The 21,947-nt window shown below is 44.2% G+C and overlaps 1 protein-coding gene across 6 annotated transcripts in view; it reads right to left on the reverse strand.

Annotated features, from left to right (window-relative positions):
- The window catches only part of LOC115172827 (arf-GAP with SH3 domain, ANK repeat and PH domain-containing protein 2), a 101,709-nt gene that overhangs the window by 11,580 nt on the left and 68,182 nt on the right, over positions 1-21,947 (reverse strand). For 3 of the 6 annotated variants that reach the window (XM_029730613.1, XM_029730614.1, XM_029730612.1), the window contains exons 5-20: positions 20,850-20,899; positions 14,655-14,784; positions 14,466-14,551; positions 14,301-14,376; positions 14,065-14,151; positions 12,458-12,466; positions 11,723-11,826; positions 10,985-11,054; positions 7,869-7,956; positions 5,868-5,916; positions 5,540-5,706; positions 4,646-4,779; positions 3,623-3,717; positions 2,608-2,797; positions 2,005-2,090; positions 1,161-1,276 (exon numbers count right to left, since the gene is read on the reverse strand). In XM_029730613.1, coding sequence (XP_029586473.1) covers positions 1,161-1,276; positions 2,005-2,090; positions 2,608-2,797; positions 3,623-3,717; positions 4,646-4,779; positions 5,540-5,706; positions 5,868-5,916; positions 7,869-7,956; positions 10,985-11,054; positions 11,723-11,826; positions 12,458-12,466; positions 14,065-14,151; positions 14,301-14,376; positions 14,466-14,551; positions 14,655-14,784; positions 20,850-20,899 — 1,537 coding nt within the window. The remainder of the gene's footprint in view (positions 1-1,160; positions 1,277-2,004; positions 2,091-2,607; positions 2,798-3,622; positions 3,718-4,645; positions 4,780-5,539; positions 5,707-5,867; positions 5,917-7,868; positions 7,957-10,984; positions 11,055-11,722; positions 11,827-12,457; positions 12,467-14,064; positions 14,152-14,300; positions 14,377-14,465; positions 14,552-14,654; positions 14,785-20,849; positions 20,900-21,947) is intronic. The other 3 variants (XM_029730617.1, XM_029730616.1, XM_029730615.1) reach the window with 1 other exon arrangement.

A 21,947-nucleotide genomic window follows, 5' to 3' on the forward strand; every position in this document is an offset into this window, starting at 1 on the left:
GAGCGCTCGATTTAATCTAAACAGTAAACAAAACATTTTTTGACCTTAACCCGTTCGGCAATTTCATTGGTCTAATGAAAGCTTCATGCCACCAAAAAACTGAGCACGTCACAGAATGTGTTTTTTTGGAGAGAAAAAATTCGAAAGTGGGAAAAATCCATATATTAGCCGCGTCATTGTTTAAGCCGCGAGGTTCAAAGCGTGGGAAAAAAGTTGCGGTTATAGTCCGGAAATTACGGTACATGAGAAGTTAAAATTAGTATGATATCGGGGCATTTAAAGCATATTCCATTTTCGAAATTGTCACCTACTATTTTTTCGCATACTCAAACTACCTACTATTTAGGACGCTAGAATGGGTATTCGGACACAGCCCTCATGTCCTCTTCACACTGCCCTGGAAATCAACACCTCATAGCCGAGCACTGACAAGTAACCCGCGACACAGTTAGCAGCACTAGGCCACGACAGCATGAATTATGAAGTTATCTACACCCAATTCACCAACCTGTCAACGCAATGCTAGCATACATCTAGGCTGCCAGGAGGTGCCTACTGCAGCTAAGCAGAGCCAAGCCACGTTTGTCAACAGCCATGTGTGTCACAACACAATCTCCCCTCCCTGTCTCCCTAAACTAGAGAGCAAGATAGGCTGTGATACTTGGTGGACTGAAACAACATGATTCCTTGGCACATAAACACATTCCGGTCAACAGACCATGGCCCCCCTGTTCCTTTGTTAACTGTGTTGCTGGAGACCGATAATTAGCAGGATTCCCACACTAAGCAGTCTCTGTCTCTCTGTTTCTTTTTCTCTGTGTTATCATGGGCCAGTTTGTTTGGAGTCAGATAGATTGGTCTGTTGTGAGAAAGTGGTGTGTCCGGGTCTTTTGGCAAATCAGGGCCGTCTGGGAACGATTCCCCAAAAAACGTGACTAAGAAATACATCCGTGTGGAGGAAACTTGGTGTTTGTATGCATGTGTATCTTCATCATTCGTTTTCTTCAAAGTGATAATTTCTGTAGCTATGAATTTCATCATAAATCAGTTTATTGGTAGACACTCGACAACAATAAACAAAGTCTTCACTAACATTTCGTGTCAATGCTGTTTCCAAACCAGTTTTTCCCCAAAAGAGGAGTGATGTGATGGTCCCTTACCTATGTCAATGGAGGCTTTGCCGCGCAGGAGCAGTTTGAGGCACTCCATGTTGTCAGTCAGGCAGCAGTAGTGGAGGGCCGTACTGCCTTTGGCTGTCTGCTTGTCCAGGTTCACGCTATGGGGAGAGGAGACAGAGGAGGCAACCAGTGAGAGGTGGAGGAGTAACCAGTAGAAAGGGCTTAATTCATTGTTTTAGTTGTGTGTCAACTGTCTATGGTGACACCATTTACCAAACTGTAGCAGTCACTTCTCTTAAAACCTTTGGACGCCGTCTACCATAACGCCCTTCGCTTTATCATAGGTGACAGTTTTAATACTGACCACTGCATCCTGTATCAAAAGGTTGGCTTGTCCTCATTAAAAGTACCGTAGATCACTTCACTATTCCATTTTTGTTTACAAAGCTCTACTATACAAGCTTTCGACTTACCTAACTGTTGTTGTTAAAGTATAAAAATCTGAGTTACTAAACCTGTTCACAGGGTTGATTAACTCTAGGCTCCTCAGTTCTCCACCGAACTAGATAAATCCATTCCATGTGGATTCATGTGGATGAGGTGCCACTAGGGCAGTTTAACCTCCTGATGATAAAGGAGTTCACCGAGGTGTGCAATTCTTTTAAATTAATTCATTGTTTATGGTGGCTGTGATGTTTGTAATTTTCTAATGTTATGTATTTATAATGTATCTTGTTATTCTATCAATTTTATATTTTCAGAACGAAAAAAAGTGAATAAAATAAGCTAACATTAGCAGTTACTGGTCATGGCATGGTTATGTATGGCCAAATGACAAGTCATGTTTCTACAAATAGCTTATTGACGTTTTCCTTTATTCCCTTACCTGTTTTGAGTGAGGAAGTCGACGATATGGAGCGAGGTCCTGTCCACTAATCTGACCGCTAGGTGAAGGGCCGTTTCACCTTGTTCCTGTAACCACACACAAAAGATCCAAAATGGCCGTGTTGAGACCTCAGCGACACAACAGACACCAGAGCCAAAATGGAGGAGCGGATATCACAGAAACACTGGGACTTCGATCAAAATCTGCACATATGCTCCCTTTTGATAGTCTGCTTTGCTATTGGCAGTAGTAGCAGTAGTAGCCCTGAATGTGAACCAGATGTTTGTAGTGAGTAACGATTAAAGTATTTACACTGCCAGGAGAAGTTGTTTTTCACAGCCCACAGAAGAGAATGAACTAAAATACAGCCATTTGAATTCCACTACAGCTGTGATAGTTGAGAGCACCTGGACAGATAAAATGTTAATACACAAAACCACCCCTCACTATCCAAGCAAAAATGTGTTGGTTACAGTTGGGATTGAGTCACACTGCTGAGCCGAGATGTACCGTGATGGCCTGGAAAGGACAATGTCCGAAAAGAAAAGATCCGCGCCAGCATGCTAGTGTGACAGGTGTGTTAGGAAGGACATGTAGACTCACGTGTCCGTTGGCCAGGGGGATGGGTTCCATCAAGTCCACTCCTTCAGCATACACCTGGATCAGAGAGAAGATGTCCCGGGCCTTGACTGCGTCACAGAGCGTGTGCAGCTTGGACACCCCGTCTGGACACTTCCTTCTGGCGAAACGCTTCTCTGTGTACTTGGCTGTGATGAAGTCCTTACGGGCTTGCCTGTACCAGAGAGAAAGACCATTCAAATGGGTACACCAAGTGTGAGTTAGAACTCAATACATCTAAAGAGGGATAAATTACATTTCTTATGTGTGTGCTCAATTTGACTTTTTTTCCCCCTAAGGCTTATTGAATGAAAATGTTTTCAGTTAGGGATCCCGTCCTGATTGCTCCATTCATAATAAATGGTTATGAGTGTCTTTGTGGTGACATGTTTCCAATAGGTCACGGGCCCATCTGCTCCTACAGTCACTTTCACTGGGAGGGCAATTGTAACTGCATCGTGGGCAGGGGCTCAAACACCTCTCACCAGCCAGAAGAGGGATTAGTTTTGAGAGAGAGAGAGTGAGAGTGAGTGAATGAGTGAGTGAGTGAGTGAGAGAGTGAGTGAGAGAGACAGAGAGAGAGAGACAGAGAGAGAGAGAGAGAGAGACAAGGAGAGAGACAAAGAGAGAGAGAGAGACAAGGTGAGAGACAAAGAGAGAGAGAGAGACAAGGAGAGAGAGAGAGACAAGGAGAGAGAGAGAGGTGCTGGGAAGGGGGAGAGAGAGAGAGAGCGAGAGAGAGGTGGTGGGAAGGGGAGACAGAGAGAGCGGCAGAGAGAGAGAGCGGCAGAGAGAGCGGCAGAGAGCGCGGCAGAGTGCGCGGCAGAGAGCGCGGCGGTGAGAAGACAAGACAGAGAAAGAGAGAGATGGAGGAAGACAGGGGAATAGAGACTGAAAAAGACTGATGAGAGAAGGAGAGGATAGAGTGTATACATGTGAGGAAAGAGAGAAAAAAACTACGAGAACTAGAGTGATGGAGAAAAACAGAGTGAGAACTTACATGTCACTGGCAGGGTTGGGTTTGACCACATCTTCCGCAGATAGACACGCCTCCATGATGTCGTTAAAGCCTGCATTCCCCACGTTCTTGGCCAGCTGCGTGGTAAAACACACACACAGTTTAGAGCTTACCAGAGAACAGAGGTCATAAAAGTACAAATGAACCTCCTAAAAGAGGGTTCTACAGTTTTTACTGTACATATTTATTTCAAGCTCCATTTCGTCTGCTCTGCCACTTCAACAAATGCTTAAATCAATGGAGTGTGTGTGTGTGTGTGTGTGTGTGTGTGTGTGTGTGTGTGTGTGTGTGTGTGTGTGTGTGTGTGTGTGTGAGAGAGAGAGAGAAGGGAAACACTGCATGCGTTTCCAACCATCTCCTTGTGGCCAAATAATGTGAAACACTGGTATCTTACCGAGGGAAATCATCTTGAATTAGCGACAAAAACATTTCAGCCCCAAATGATTCATGGGCAATAAATTGCAGTAAATTGATATTAGAAAGCCAGATAAAATGCAAAACATGCAAGGTGGAAGCAGCTTCAAGCCTCTGTTATCCTGGAGCGCAGCAGAGGAAGGAGAGTTCAGTAGAATCAGGCCAGGGGTGTTGATATCCTTGGTGCTCTCCTACCAGCAATAAATCAGCTGCACTGTGAAATAACTTTTACATCGGCTAATGTGTGATGGGCGAGCTATTGTTTTCCAATAGGAGGTTTTTCTAAGTAAGCTAAGCAGATGTGTTTTGGTACCACTTTATGAGCCACCTGTGTGTAAATGATTTGAACTTTCCAATATGACTGCACCTAATGTCTTACTGTCACAGCACTTCAATGCCATAATGTGAAAGTGGACAAATAGCTGATTTGTGTAGAGAGTTCTGGCTCAAAATGGCTGCAGTGCATCAGCCAGGTGGGTGCTCCTAGCCATTAGTGGTGGAATAGCAAGAGTTACCATCAGACAAGGCAGAGCAAAGCACTACAACACTTAGTGAAAATGCTATCATGCTAGAATTGTTCATTCTTCTCACCAAGAGTTCAGAGGTGCTGAGGACATCCAGCGTGAGAGACTGGATCCTGGAGTAGTGGACTCCCAACTCCCTGTGGATCCCAGAACACTCTATACACGTCAGGATGCCCAGGTTAGTGGAGAGCCACGTGGGGTCTGGGAGGAAGGGGGAGAGAGACAAGGGGCGAGAGAGAGAGAGACAAGGAGAGAGAGAGAGAGAGAGAGAGACAAGGAGAGAGAGACAAGGAGAGAGAGAGAGAGAGAGAGACAAGGAGAGAGAGAGAGGGAAAGAGAGAGACGAGGAGAGAGAGAGAGGGAAAGAGAGAGACGAGGAGAGAGAGAGAGGGAAAGAGAGAGACGAGGAGAGAGAGAGAGAGAGAGAGAGAGAGAGAGAGAGAGAGAGAGAGAGAGACAAGGAGAGAGAGAAAACATGTAAGTAGGTCACAGTGTCCTTGGTAGGAACTACCTGCATGTGCTTTGAGGGGAGAGCTATTTCTGATACATGTTAACGACTGGCTGCAGCCGGACCTAAATAACTGGCTCATGGGCATTCCTCGTTCCCTACAATGTCAGTGTAAAGTGACTGCATAGAGTTGTTCAATAAACTTGGCCTGAATACTTTGATAACAGTGTCTGTGAATAACCTGTATAATTAACGATTTAATTAAAGTGACCTCTAGCACATTAAATAACACTTGCTATAACTATTTATAATAGCTCATGGCTCCTTATTACAGCCTTTATAAATGTACAACAGTTATAATGAATTAAACACAGGTGGTTTTGTGCACTAAAATGATTTGAGTGTGTGTGTGTGTGTGTGTGTGTGTGTGTGTGTGTGTGTGTGTGTGTGTGTGTGTGTGTGTGTATCCAATGTGCGTGCATGTATTAACGTGTGTTACTCCTGGTCACTCACTAGGCGCTCTGCAGTCACAGCAGACATCGTTGCCAGTCATCCTCTTGACCTCTCCCAGGATGGCCTTGGTCAGCTCCTGGACGATGTTGTTCTCCCCAACGTGCTGGTCTCCCTTAAAAGCATTATTCAACGCTTCCTCCTTACTGTTCTGCAGCACAGAGATCCATCTGAAAATGTACAGCACACAGGTGGAGGGGGAGAGTGTGAGTATGTGTGTAAAGATGGGGTGAGGACAGGGAAACCTGTGTGTGGAAAGACAAATCAGTGATAACAGGACACACACACACACACACACACACTTCAAAAAAAGGAAGGAACACAGACTTACATCTGACATTCTGGGTCGTCCTCGGTCTGAAAGTGATACGTTCTGTCATCTGAGAGAGAGAGAGACAGAGAGAGACAGAGAGAGACAGAGAGAGACAGAGAGAGACAGAGAGACAGAGAGACAGAGAGACAGAGAGACAGAGAGACAGAGAGAGAGAGAGAGAGAGAGAGAGAGAGAGCAGTGGCTGGGTCAGAGATGTAGTGGAATAAGAAATGAATCAAAGATAAGAAAATGTAAGAACGGAGAGCAATTCCCTTAAGAGCCCATCCCAGCACCCATTTTTACATTTACATTTTAGTCATTTAACAGATGCTCTTATCCAGAGTGACTTACAGTATTGAATACATACATTTCATTTCATGCATATTTATTTTTTATTTTTTTTGCACTGGCCCCCCCGTGGGAATCGAACCCACAACCCTGGCGTTGCACACACCATGCTGGCGTTGCAAACACCATGCTCTACCAACTGAGCCACAGGGAAGACCCGGCTGACAAGCCTGTGTGTACCAGGCCTAAATAAGAAACAGGAAACTCTTTCACAGCTGTCAACTACATACAGTACAGTAAAATACCTAGAGCTAACACAGCAACCAATAGGACAATATACGAGGACACAGAGGTTGGGATTTAAAGTCATGTGTAATCTACTAAAGACAGAGGTTAGTTTACCAAACGTCCCATCGTACTGCACTGCACACAGGAAGTATGAAACTTGTGAAAGTCCTATTGTGTAGTCTTCAATTCTTCTCCAACCTGACTGCTCTCTCTTGACTTCTCCCCACCCCAACAGAAGGCCAACACCGCACACAGAAAGGAGATCAGCATCTCTCTCTGTTTCCACCACACCAGAGTAAGCCCTTTAGTCTTGTGTTGCGCTGCTTCCCATTGACAGCAGGGTGACAGCACTCATCTTGGCCCAGCGTTTACAAAAGGATGAAGTCACCACTCAGCTAAACTCAACGCAAATTCACAAAACCTGACTGAAGAAAGAAGAGAGTGAATGGAGGAAGAAGAGGGTGAATGGGGGAAGAATAAATACTAATTTTAGCACCATCTCCCTTGGTTACATGAAATTACGTGAGAATACAGGGAACAAAGGAACTTGGATGAAATTCTTAAAAGGCTGCAGATTCGGAGAGGCTTGTGTTGAAGCACAAAGTATTGATTATACCCTGAATATAACTCATACAGCGATTCAACTATTCACAACTCCTTCCCTGACCTCATTCCGCGGAATAGCTGTGATTTCCTTTCATATAGAGCCCTATTGACGACCACTTTTCCTTTTTCTGTGAGTTTCCTCCCTGCACTTGTTTTTCTGCAGTAGATTTCTCTCTACTCCATAGCGAGCGCTGTCATTCTTTCCAACACAGCATCCCGCCTTGTTCTGCAATGTCTATAAGCCATCATTTCCTTTACTAGGCAAGTCAGTTAAGAACAAATTCTTATTTACAATGACGGCTTACACTGGCCAAATCCGGACGACGCTGGGCCAATTGTGCGCCGCCCTATGGGACTCCAAATCATGGCCGATGAGGTACCGCAGTGTGCAGCGCAGGCCCTGTGAGAACACAAGCTGAGGTACCACAGTGTGCAGGACAGGCCCTCTGAGAACACAAGCTGAGGTACCGCAGTGTGCAGGGCAGGCCCTGTGAGAACACAAGCTGAGGTACCGCAGTGTGCAGGACAGGCCCTGTGAGAACACAAGCTGAGGTACCACAGTGTGCAGGGCAGGCCCTGTGAGAACACAAGCTGAGGTACCACAGTGTGCAGGGCAGGCCCTCTGAGAACACAAGCTGAGGTACCGCAGTGTGCAGGGCAGGCCCTGTGAGAACACAAGCTGAGGTACCACAGTGTGCAGGGCAGGCCCTGTGAGAACACAAGCTGAGGTACCGCAGTGTGCAGGGCAGGCCCTGTGAGAACCCAGCAGGGTCCATTTGTAGAGGTATTCCTATAACACAGAGGGAAAAGAGGGGGTAAAAGGCAGAGTAAACCTACGTGAGATGAGGTCAAAGCTTTTCTTCTCCTCTGGGTTGTGTTTCACCTGGCAAGTGAGGAGGTTGAGTTTTGCCGGCGGTCGGTTTGTCTGAAGGGGAGGGAGGTGGGAGGAGAGAGAGCGAGAACGAGGAGGAGGACAGGAAAGAAAAACATCAGAATCAGCAAACACAAAGCATGACGGAAACTACACCCTGCCACACCAAAAACACCTGTTAGGACTAGCAATGTAACAAAGCTTCCCCCCTGTGTCAATTTACCCAATTAATCCATTTAGCCTATAAATCATATACTATGAAAGTAAACATATTATGACGCCTAAAAATGCATCGCAATCACGTACAGGTCTACCTGTGAATCAGCACAGCACTGCGACATCCCCATTCCCCCTTAGTTATTACAACATAACACTACCTCCCCCTCAGTCATTACAACATAACACTACCTCCCCCTGTCATTACAACATAACACTACCTCCCCCTGAGTCATTACAACATAACACTACCTCCCCCTCAGTCGTTACAACATAACACTACCTCCCCCTCAGTCATTACAACATAACACTACCTCCCCCTGTCATTACAACATAACACTACCTCCCCCTTAGTTATTACAACATAACACTACCTCCCCCTCAGTCATTACAACATAACACTACCTCCCCCTGTCATTACAACATAACACTACCTCCCCCTCAGTCGTTACAACATAACACTACCTCCCCCTCAGTCGTTACAACATAACACTACCTCCCCCTGTCATTACAACATAACACTACCTCCCCCTGAGTCATTACAACATAACACTACCTCCCCCTGAGTCATTACAACATAACACTACCTCCCCCTCAGTCGTTACAACATAACACTACCTCCCCCTCAGTCGTTACAACATAACACTACCTCCCCCTCAGTCGTTACATCATAACACTACCTCCCCCTCAGTCATTACAACATAACACTACCTCCCCCTGAGTCATTACAACATAACACTACCTCCCCCTCAGTCATTACAACATAACACTACCTCCCCCTGAGTCATTACAACATAACACTACCTCCCCCTCAGTCGTTACAACATAACACTACCTCCCCCTCAGTCATTACAACATAACACTACCTCCCCCTGAGTCATTACAACATAACACTACCTCCCCCTGAGTCATTACAACATAACACTACCTCCCCCTCAGTCATTACAACATAACCTCCCCCTCAGTCATTACAACATAACCTCCCCCTCAGTCATTACAACATAACCTCCCCCTCAGTCATTACAACATAACCTCCCCCTCAGTCATTACAACATAACCTCCCCCTCAGTCATTACAACATAACCTCCCCCTCAGTCATTACAACATAACACTACCTCCCCCTCAGTCGTTACAACATAACACTACCTCCCCCTCAGTCATTACAACATAACACTACCTCCCCCTCAGTCGTTACAACATAACACTACCTCCCCCTCAGTCGTTACAACATAACACTACCTCCCCCTCAGTCATTACAACATAACACTACCTCCCCCTCAGTCGTTACAACATAACACTACCTCCCCCTCAGTCATTACAACATAACCTCCCCCTCAGTCATTACAACATAACACTACCTCCCCCTCAGTCGTTAGAACATAGAATAACACTACCTCCCCCTCAGTCATTACAACATAACACTAGCTCCCCCTCAGTCATTACAACATAACACTACCTCCCCCTCAGTCATTACAACATAACACTACCTCCCCCTCAGTCATTACAACATAACACAACCTCCCCCTCAGTCATTACAACACAACCTCCCCCTCAGTCATTACAACATAACACTACCTCCCCCTCAGTCATTACAACACTACATTGCTCTTCCCCCTTAGTTATTAGAACATAACATTGAGGCTCTCTTATGAAGTTTTCATAAGGAATATTTCCCCCTGTTTTGAGGTCTGTTAGCATGGGCCTGTCTGCTGAGGAGTCCCTCCTTGACTGTGGTGCTCTGCAGTGGTGGATGAAACCAGGCCACGGTTTGTGCTCAGGGTGCTTCAAAACCAACCCTGATTCCTTCCCCTCCCTCAACCTGGCATGTTTGTGTATGTTTGCCTTTTGAAAGAGGGAGAGCGAGAGAGAGAGAGGAAGATGACTTAAGACAGCGATGAAGCGAGAGTGAGAGAGAGAGAGAGTAAATCTAGTGTAATGGAGTGAAGTAGAGCCTGCTTTAGCGAAAGCAGAGTAGAGGAAATCAATAGACCGGTGAGTCCCTGGTGCTTGTAAAGTCACACAGTGGGCTAGCCTGACACAAGGCCTGTGTCCCAAACGGCACCAGAGCCCTGGTCAATAGTAGGGCACTATCTAGGGAATAGGGTGTGATTTGGGATGCGTCCAGGATATATTACACTAAACATACAAAAGTATGTGGACACCTCTTCAAATTAGTGGATTTGGCTATTTCAGCCACACCCGTTGATGACAGGTGTGTAAAATCGAGCACACAGCCATGCAATCTCCATAGACAGGTCCATACAGAAATGGTTTGTTGAGATCAGTGTGGAAGAACTTGACTGGCCTGCACAGAGCCCTGACCTCAACCCCATTGGACACCTTTGGGATGAATTGGAACGCTGACTACGAGCAAGGCCCTATCGCCTAACCTGACTAATGCACTTGTGGCTGAATGGAAGCAAGTCCCTGCAGCAATGTTCCAACATCTAGTGGAAGTGAGGAGTGGAGGCTGTTATAGCAGTAAAGGGGGGACCAACTCCATATTAATGCCCATGATTTTGGAATGAGATGTTCGACGGGTGTCCACATACTTTTGGTCATGTAGTGTATAACATTTTTTGAGGTGTTCGAGTGATTCTAATACTAAAGCTACCACCATTTTAGCTAAATGAACCCAAAGTGCTCCATTTTGGGCATGTCTGATGCCTGAGATGTTTGAGAACCAGTGAACAGTCTGGTTCGACAGAATGAGTGAGATTGAGTGCTTCATCTCCATTAAGAGAACAGGCTAGTGCCGTTAGCCTACTTTACATGAATGCTAACTGGCTAGGACTAGGTTGTCTTGCCCTCTTGTGTGTGCGTATGTGTCCGTGTGCGTGTCCGTGCTCGTCGGCACATTACTCACCGTCCCATGTGATATGGTAAGGTATCCGTTCTTTACTGAACACTTTCTCTTCTGCCACACTTTCCTTAACCTAGGGAGGTGGGAGGGGGAGGGGGAGGGCACACGACATATTGTGACACACCGACATAACACGCCAGTGTGACACACTAAACTCGACATGAATCCACATTGTAACTGAACAGACATGGCTAATGAATTATTAACGTCAACCACACCAGTGCTCATTAATATGTACATGCATAAGTAATGGGGTCCTGTCTGGGCAGTGTATTCATGTCTCCGGGGAGAAGCTCAACCATAAAAATATCATGGAATATGGATTTCCTTACATGCTGTATCAGCAATAAGATAGGTCCATAACGATGGCGGCCCCCATAAACTTACCACAAATTCCTTGTTTTTATAAGTTTGCCGTATTGTACATTGCTCTCTGTTACTCTTTTTGTGTATGGTCATGAGCAGAGTATACATGATCAACATTTTTGCTTCAAGACGCCGGCAATTTGAAAAACGGATTTATTGGCACACTGAACCATATTGCACGCCATAGTTTAAAAACTCAGTTGATAGTATTAAAACAATGACGTCATATCTGAATTCTGCCATCTTTATGCACGTTCGCCACTAATTACCTGAGAGAACTTTGTGTGTTTGTTTGTTCGGTCTGACCTTACATTTGGTTCTTTTAATGTTTTTTGAAGATGCTACACGTTTAACAGAAGAAAACGAGAAACTGACCCGTCACTCTTCTTGTAGAGGTTCCCACAGCGCTCGGTACCATGCTCCTTGTTGCCCTGAGGCTGGTGCAAACTGTAGGTTGCGCTCTGTCTCACCTGGGACTCCTTCAACAATACCGGCAAACACACACACACACACACACACACACACACACACACACACACACACACACACACAAGGATCTATGTACAGTAGGCACAAGACACCTCAGCCAGTGAGTTTGGGTGGGGTGCATCTCAATTGTCTACAGTGGCTTCCTCTCCTTGTACCTTTCCTTTGTCAGCTCTAATCTGAAAATTCCAGGATAGGAGAATATGGCGGCTTGGGATACTGGCTGCGGCATGTGCTTTCTCCTATCCACTGCTTTTAGTGCAGGTGAAGAGAGGAGACAAGGAAGGGGAGCATCTTTAGACTATTGAGATACTGCTACACTATGTACATAAGACAAGCAGAGCCCTGGGGTCATGCACTAGTGACATCACCTTGTCACAGAGCCGAGAGGGGGAGGGGCCAAGGCAAAGACCTTTGGAAGATATTCTAAAAGAACGTCTTCAGGGTTCTGAATGTAGTGTTACCGTCGTCAACAATTTAAAAAGGAAAACAACTATTTCATAAGTACAGATAGAACCTTTGCTTTTCAGCCCCCCCCCACCAACTCTCTCTATTGAAAATGCTTGACAAAACACCACAACCAGATAGACAAGCACAGAAAGGAGGTGCAGAAGATAAACTTACTCTCCTAGACTTGGTTCACAAAGAGGCGGAAGCAGTGAAGTAAAGAACAGAACAGACAGATAAAACAGACAGTAGCCAAGTTCTCCACATAATAGCTAAAGCCAGGAAGTACACAAGTACACGTGGTAACTAAAAGTCACTTTGGATAAAAGCATCCGGTAAAGACAGTATTAAGCACATCGTAAGAGTGCACCATATACCATTAATGTGTTCCTTTCAATGAGCGTGCTAAAGTTGACAGGGAGTGAAGGGGGCTTTGGTTATGTACATCGGGGTTTTGAACACCTAAATGCATCCCTAGATGACATACAGACAGCTATATTAGTGAATGTCTAACTTGGGCTTGTGACAGTGAAAAGACTAGGCCAGTAGAGGGCTTGGGCTTGTGACAGTGAAAAGACTAGGCCAGTAGAGGGCTTGGGCTTGTGACAGTGAAAAGACTAGTCCAGTAGAGGGCTTGTGACAGTGAAAAGACTAGTCCAGTAGAGGGCGTGGGCCTGTGACAGTGAAAAGACTAGGCCAGTAGAGGGCTTGGGCTTGTGACAGTGAAAAGACTAGTCCAGTAGAGGGCTTGTGACAGTGAAAAGACTAGTCCAGTAGAGGGCGTGGGCCTGTGACAGTGAAAAGACTAGGCCAGTAGAGGGCTTGGGCTTGTGACAGTGAAAAGACTAGTCCAGTAGAGGGCGTGGGCCTGTGACAGTGAAAAGACTAGTCCAGTAGAGGGCTTGGGCTTGTGACAGTGAAAAGACTAGTCCAGTAGAGGGCTTGGGCTTGTGACAGTGAAAAGACTAGTCCAGTAGAGGGCTTGGGCTTGTGACAGTGAAAAGACTAGTCCAGTAGAGGGCTTGGGCTTGTGACAGTGAAAAGACTAGTCCAGTAGAGTGTTGCCGTGTGTGTGTGTGTGTGTGTACTGTATGTGTGTCATTGGTGGGTGTTACCATTAAAGGTTGATAGAGAGGGTTCCTTTGCATCTGTGACAGCGGCATGGGCAGCGCCTTTCTCAATTTTGAAGTAGTCCAATTCTTCTTCTACTACTTCTTTGAGTCGATAAACAAACTGGTAGGGTGCATACTGCCACCAGGAGTGTGTCATCTGAACAGGTATAAAGCCAAGGTTTGTATTTATAGCCACCTGTAGCTATGGAAGGTTTGCTCAGGAGTAATGTTCCCTCAAAATGGCCAGTTTGCCTACCCAGCGAGCAGGGCAGCTGAATCGGATGCACCCTAACCGCCAACAGCCCGGGGCAAATAAAAAATAAATAAAAACAAGGCTTTATCATCGCTAGGAATGCCTAGGATATCGACCAGTCGATCGCGATCAACCGGTGACCACTGCTCTCGAAAGTTGAGTATAATCTCGTGCATTTCTCTGTGGGCTGATATTTCTGCGCGGCAGCCTCCGGGGGCTACTGTGTGCTCGCAGCTTTGAGGGAACATAATTGATTGGCTGATCTCTTTTGATGACCTGGATAGAATTATGTGATCCTTCCTTAACCAATAGGAAGTTACACACAGTTGACTACTTCAAAATGGTGAAAGTCCTCAGTGGCGTTGCCCATGCTAAAACAGGCTATAGGCCCTAGAGCTGTCTAAGTATATGGGTGTTACCTCCTTCTGCTCCACCTGCAGCGCTGACTTGAGGACGTCCCGTAGCTGAGTGAGCTGCTTCCTCTCCTCATCCTGGGCCTGTTTTATCTGGAGAGGTCACAGCAAGGTCATACACAGCTCATACAAAGGTCACAGGTGTCATACAAAGTCACACAGAATACTTTTGAGGAATTCAACAGGAAAAGCAAGTTCTTACATACCAATAAGGATGTCAACAGTAGTCTTGAGGAACTCACCGTGTGTAAGTCTGTGGCTAGCTTCTCTATGGAGGGTTTGAGGTTGTCTACTGCTTTCAGCCCATCCTGAAAGAAACTAAAGAGAGAGACAAATCTACATCAGCCGCTTTCCCCACGAGGTGAGCATTTGGTCAAATGCAAACTTTCACTGACTTCAGGACTTACTTGCACTGTGCATGGAAATATTTGATGAGATTCTGGAGTAGGTCCACCCCTTTCTTGATCTTGATCTCATTCACTTTAAGAAGATACTGTGAGATAGAATTTCACAATGTCAGCAAACCCTCCACTACATCAATGGACTTGACTCAATCTGGCAACCCAGGCCTGAGCTCCACCACTTTCCTTACCCACCTCACACATCTGCAGCTGGAAGAACCTCCTCTCCTTCTCCATCTCCTCTGCTATCTCCGCCCCGCTGATCTCAGTGCGGATCATGCCGTGCTGCCGCGCATGCTCCTTCTTCTCCTTCTCGATCTTAGTGCTAAGACAGGAAGTTACATCATCCGGGGTCAAAGTGTGGCATTCCCAACCACGGAAACAAACACAAACAGACAGTACACCAAACAGGAAATATACAGAGGAGGGAAGGGGGGGCTGGGGGGGACCATTCCATGCAACAGAGCATTATTTTCCATTTGCTAACTAGCTTAGGCTATTCCCCAATAAAAAGATGCAGCATTTGGCTCCTCCCAAAAAGAAGCTTAGGGAGACTCAAGTGACGCCAGTTTCCCTTCAGGTTTGAGATCAGACGGCCTCTCACTCATGCGTTTTGTTATGGGTGTCAGGCCCTCATCACCGTGGTCCATCACTAAACCAACGTTAATGACTCATCCGTTTTTGGCACCTCTGCCTGCAGTCAGTCAACAGGTTGGATCATTTGGAAGCATCAAGACACAAACACAACAAGGCCATTCCAAACGAATCAGAACCAAGAAACAAAATGAAAAACAGATCATATCAAAACAGACAGAGAGGGGGGCATCAAGCTGATGGCAAAGTGGTGTGTGAATGCATGAGCCAGCGCTGTGGTTTGCTCCTGTAAGGCTGCGTAACCACAATGTTAATACAGCCGTAATGTACAAATTACCTCGACTAACCTGTACCCACACATTGACTTGGTACCGGTACCCCCTGTATATAGCCTCATAATTGTTATTTTGTGTTACTTTAGTTTATTTAGTAAATATTTTAACTGTATTTTCTTAAAACTGCATTGTTGATTAAGGGCTTGTAAGTAAGCATTTCACGTTAAGGTCTACACCTGTTGTATTTGGCGCATGTGACAAATACAATTTGATTTGATTAGGGCTGTGATGATACAGGTATCACAATATTTTTCCCATGGCAAAAAAACTAATATTAAGCAGATCAAACTCTTTGGTACTTTAACAACCTGCTGTGTAAACCCACTAGTTGGTCAGAAGGTTCAAATCAACGTTTCATATCGTAATGTCCAAGTAGGCGGCAATGATCATTTTTATTGTGCTGTAACTGAAACTACCGTAAATTCCGGACTATAAACCGCAACTTTTTTCCCAGGCTTTGAACATCGCGGCTTAAACAATGATGCGGCTAATATATGGATTTTTCCCTCTTTCAATTTTTTTTCTCCAAAAAAAAACACATTCTGTGACGTGCTCAATTTTTTGGCGGCATGAAGCTTTCATTAGACCAATGAAATTGCCGAACGGGTTAAGGTCAAACAACTTTTTGGTTTACTGTTTAGATTAAATCGAGCGCTCTCAAACTTCCCATCATTCTGATTACGGTAGTCATTTTGTCACCCTCATCATGGCAAAGACATGGAGAAATGCATATGATGCAGCTTTCAAGTTGAAGGCGATTGATCTGGCTGTTGGAAAAGGAAATAGAGCTGCTGCACGGGAGTTTGGTCTTAATGAGTCGATGATAAGACTTTGGAAACAGCAGCGTGAGGAATTGACTCAGTGCAAAAAGACAACTAAAGCTTACTGCAAATGTTTTATTTTTTGTTACAAGCCGTGTTTCGTTAAAGCCTTTTTATTTTTGTTACAAGCTGTGTTTCGTTAAAGCCTATTTATTTTTGTTACAAGCCGTGTTTCGTTAAAGCCTTTTTATTTTTGTTACAAGCTGTGTTTCGTTAAAGCATATTTATTTTTGTTACAAGCCGTGTTTCGTTAAAGCCTTTTTATTTTTGTTACAAGCCGTGTTTCGTTAAAGCCTATTTATTTTTGTTACAAGCCGTGTTTCGTTAAAGCCTGTGTAAAGTTAATTTGTTTCAATGTACCGGTAGGCACCTGCGGCTTATAGACATGTGCGGCTTATTTATGTTCAAAATAATATATATATATTTTAATTCAGTGGGTGCGGCTTATATTCAGGTGCGCTTAATAGTCCGGAAATTACGGTAGAAGATCTTTTGATGTTCTTTCCCTTCGTCAAAGGTACGTAATGGATTTTGTAAAGTGTTTTTACCCCGGGATAGCCCGTTAAAATGTATTGAGTGCAATTCGATCTACAGTACATCTACACCACGATATGAAACGTTGATTTGAACCTTCTGACCAACTAGTGGGTCAGGTGGCGCTCCACTGTCTGATTCATGTCGCTTGATTTCTGATGATATCAGTCGATATAATCAACAACTTTGTTCTGTATAGGGTGGCTTCCTACAGATCGAGTAGTGTGTCCTTTAATGACATTGGGAGAAGAAGTGCTTTGTCCATTGACAAACCAGAAGTATATAAACATCTTCAAATTAATGCAGCTGTGTCCGGTGTGTGTGTGTGTGTTAGTGAACAAGTTGCAGTAGTGGGCCTCAAAATCACATTCTAACCAGACAGCACTATAGAGGCAAGAACCAAACCAATCAGCTTTAGGTATATAGCGGGTGAGGGCATATCCATCCAAACGCTCAGACGAGCTCCAGCTAGATGTTTTTTCACATTCCTAGATCTCGCTGGATTTAAACGTTGTATGTAAAATATTGTGTGCTATAGCTTTAAAAATAAATAAATGTGACTCTGGATGACAACATAATGATGTTTGTTTCCACCACTCCAGCTGTTTTCCTAAAGAAGTTACATCCGCTTCGTGCTTTGTTTCATTGCCGCGAAACTAACGAGTATCACGATATTGGTATAATCCCTAAATGTTATTTTTTTATTTTATTTCACCTTTATTTAACCAGGTAGGCTAGTTGAGAACAAGTTCTCATTTACAACTGTGACCTGGCCAAGATAAAGCAAAGCAGTGCGACACAAACAACAACACAGAGTTACACATGGAATAAACAAGCGTACAGTCAATACCACAATAGAAAAAAAGAAAGTCTATATACAGTGTGTGCAAATGGCATGAGGAGGTAAGGCAATAAATAGGCCATAGTAGCGAAGTAATTACAATTTAGCAGATTAACACTGGAGTGATAGATGAGCAGATGATGATGTGCAAGTAGAGATACTGGTGTGCAAAAGAGCAGAAAAGTAAATAAAAACAATATGGGGATGAGGTAGGTAGATTGGGTGGGCTATTTACAGATGGACTATGTACAGCTGCAGCGATCGGTTAGCTGCTCAGATAGCTGATAGCGATTTTTGCAATTCCTTCCAGTCACTGGCAACAGAGAACTGGAAGGAAAGGCAGCCAAAGGAGGTGTTGACTTTGGGGTTGACCAGTGAGATATACCTGCTGGAGCGCGTGCTACGGGTGGGTGTTGTTATCGTGACCAGTGAGCTGAGATAAGGCGGAGCTTTATCTAGCATAGACTTATAGATGACCTGGAGCCAGAGGGTCTGGCGACGAATATGTAGCGAGGGCCAACCGACTAGAGCATACAGGTCGCAGTGGTGGGTGGTATAAGGGGCTTTGGTAACAAAACAGATGGTACTGTGATAGACTGCATCCAATTTGCTGAGTAGAGTATTGGAAGCTATTTTGTAGATGACATCACCGAAGTCGAGGATCGGTAGGATAGTCAGTTTTACTAGGGTAAGTTTGGCGGCGACAGTGAAGAAGGCTTTGTTGTGAAATAGAAAGCCGATTTTGATTTTGGATTGGAGATGTTTAATATGAGTCTGGAAGGAGAGTTTACAGTCTAGCCAGACACCTAGGTATTTGTAGTTGTCCACATATTCTAGGTCAGAACCGTCCAGGGTAGTGATGCTAGTCGGGCGGGCGGGTGCGGGCAGCGAACAGTTGAAAAGCATGCATTTGGTTTTACTAGCGTTTAAGAGCAGTTGGAGGCAACGGAATTGCCACACCAATTTGATTAATAAAGGCACTTAAAGAAGTCACAGTTCCTGCTGCTGCTCCACAAACATTTATCTGCCTCAGGCAAAGTCATCTGGGTTGTATTCAGTCATTTTGTGTGGCTTCCTTTTTTGGTCTGAAACTGTCATACGGAAACACTTCAAGATGAGACTTCTTTCATTAATAAAACCTCTACAAAGCTAACACATTAATAGAGAAACAGCTAAAAACAGCCACATGTAGCACAGTCGCCACAAGAGCCACGGAAGACCGTTGACACAGAGATAGTAGATCAACTGGAACTCAAACTGTAGGGACAACAGCAGGGTGCTCGCAAACCAGTTTAACCATATACACTCGTACCCGTATACAGGTTGAAAATGACAGATTTGGGCACTGATAAACAACAAAATTGGAACCCAGTGGCTGTACAGTAACATGCTCTACATGATGTTACAGCTCTGGCTCTGCGCGTCCCAGCGCTGCATGGGTTTTGACTGAGAGACGATCTGAACACCTCGCGCGACAATCCGTTACCCCCATTCCTCCTGCTAATTGGGCAACTTTTTGCAAATGTTTTGTCTGAGTGAGAGAAATGCTGTAAATTAAGAGGACTTTATGTATTTTCAAAGATGATATGTTAAGGATTCTAATAAATACAGCTTTGATGTCATATAAGCAAGCCAAACATCAGTGAATCAAAATGTGAACTTCATATTTTCTTATCATAAAACTCATGTCATATACAATGTCAACGTTTATGATCACTGTGTTTGAGGTACAGTTACAAGATGACATGGCATCATACCCTGGGTTGTTCTGAACAGAATGAGTCTGTTTGTCTATTTGGAAGAAAATTTGCAGCGGAACACACACCTGAATGCACTTAGGACTCCTTTCTATGCGTACCAAAATTATTATCCGTTTCCCTGAATTGCATTGTGAAAGCCTAACACTAATATCGTATTTTATAATTTAGCTAGTCATGTTGGCAATAGAACAGGCTTTCAAATGATGCTTTCTCTAATTCATAAAAGGCACAGCTAGGAGAGCCCCAAAAAAGCACCTTACAGTTGACTCTGAATCATAAAAGTGCATTGAAATGACTTAGGAACTGTGCACACTTTGGAGAGTTGTGTGGCAACTTGGAGACATCAGGTAGTCCCTCGCACTCAAACCCTTGTAATTGTTTGTCTTATGTTGCACCTACCCCACATTTTCCAGGAGTATTCTTATCATGTTACTGAATGTATCCAGAGTATTTTCTGATTTTGTTATCAACAATGTAATTAGCGGTTGTGTCCTCACCTTTGGTCTAATAATTTTCCCATTATCTTGAAACTGTTCCCTTTCAATTGCTACCATGGTTATGCATATGTTTATTTGTCTTCTGTAAGAGACATTTCAATTTACCCCATCCTTATAGGACAATTCCCATGAGGGTAAAGGGTTAAGGCAGTCGGGCCAGAGTAGAGTTTGAGGCAAAGAGTCTCATCGCTTGTGTCTGTGAAATATTGAAGCCGTTATAAATTGCAGACGAAGAGATTAGAGAGATTATGGAGATGTGAGAACCGATCGGATTGTGATCGGCAAACCTCAAAGAACATCAGAGCAGATGGGACAACGATGTTCTCGATCAAGCATAGTACTGCCCTCCATTGATAGCAGACTAGCAAAGAGGGGAGGGGGCATCAATGGAGGAATATAAAACGGGGTCAAAGACGTCAACATGGCATCCGGTTGAACTTTGAACTTGGTACAAAGTCAGTACTGTCTCGTCATCAGACTGGTGTTGGAGTAGAACATGTATTACCCTTTCAGTATAGAATGTCCTTTGCAGCTTGGAAAATATATCAGAGTGCTATAAAATGTCATATACCGCTGGCATGCAAAATCACAATGACGTCAGTGTGGATAGAGGGGTGTACAGAAGGGATGATATGTTATTGAGGGTGTATTCATTAATTGATGACCACAAGGTGAGGTTGGTTGGAAAATGGTGATTATTACAAGCACAGACAAGGAACACCACAAATATCACATTGCATCTCATTCAACATATTGCCTATGCATTTGATGATCAAATTGGACTACACCGATGACAATTACTGTATGCGGTCAAATGCAAACTATTACGATAGCACCAATATCTAAAAGGTTATCAAAATGCTTGAACAGATTGCACTATGGCCATAGTATAAACTAATGGACAAAAAGACTATGGAATGACCATCTGTCTTTCTACTCTATGCTAATAATGTGAACGGGCCAGAACCTAATTTCATATTGCTGCTAGTAAAATATTAAAATCCTTACACTTTCGTTTCGTAGTCTTTCCAGGCCTTATCAAAAGGCTTTTTCAGGTCCTGTGAAGAAAAAAGCAGAAAAAAACAGGTGTCAACATTTGAACTTAAATTCAGAAACAGAATGTAGACTAATGATGATCATATGAAGCAGATGCTAAACTACAGGACTGTTTTTCTAGCACAGACTGGAATATGTTCCGGGATTCTTCCAATGGCATTGAGGAGGACACCACATCAGTCATTGGCTTCATCAATAAGTGCATCGATGACGTCGTCCCCACAGTGACCGTACATACCCAACCAGAAGCCATGGATTACAGGCAACATCCGCACTGAGCTGAAGGGTAGAGCTGCCGTTTTCAAGGAGCGGGACTCTAACCAGGAAGATTATATGAAATCCCGCAATGCCCTCCGACGAACCATCAAACAGGCAAAGTGTCAGTACAGGACTAGGGTTCCAGGGCTTAACTTTCCATGGGAAGTTAAGCCCTGGAATTTGGGGAATTTTGCTTAAATTCATCAATAAAGTTAGCTTATAACAGTGAACCTTTTTTTGTGGGATACACATAAGGCAATTCTAGGTCTTGTGGCATGTTTTGGTTAAACTATCCACAATTCAATGGAATTGCAACCCTCTGCATGCACAGTGCATTCTTCCATTGCATGTGCAGTGCACTCTTCCATCACATGTACAGCTGATTCTCAAGATCTTGCACACTAATGAGATGCTATTGAGCCCACACTACTACACTGTCTGAGCCAAGGACTACATGCTTTCTGGTACATTTTCATTACAATACTGGGTGGGGTGAATATATTTTATATGACATACATGATTTTTGGTTAACTAGTGAATAGTAGCCTACAGCAAAGTGTGTTTAAATCATTTCTAACAATTTCTGCTAGTTAGTTTTTGCTACCATGTGGGTTTTAGCTTGCTGGAGCCTGCTAACTGAGGAGTGTTAATGCATACATTTCCATACATGTTTCATTTTAAAACATTTATCTTACAAAAGGAGGAATTGTATTTGTATTTTTTTTACTCATTTATTTCTAATCCTTACAGGAAAATGCCACGGGCACTATCTGATGCGTGGAGACATTTCAC

This window comes from Salmo trutta, chromosome 33 (assembly GCF_901001165.1).
Source record: "Salmo trutta chromosome 33, fSalTru1.1, whole genome shotgun sequence".
Lineage (NCBI taxonomy): Eukaryota > Metazoa > Chordata > Actinopteri > Salmoniformes > Salmonidae > Salmo > Salmo trutta.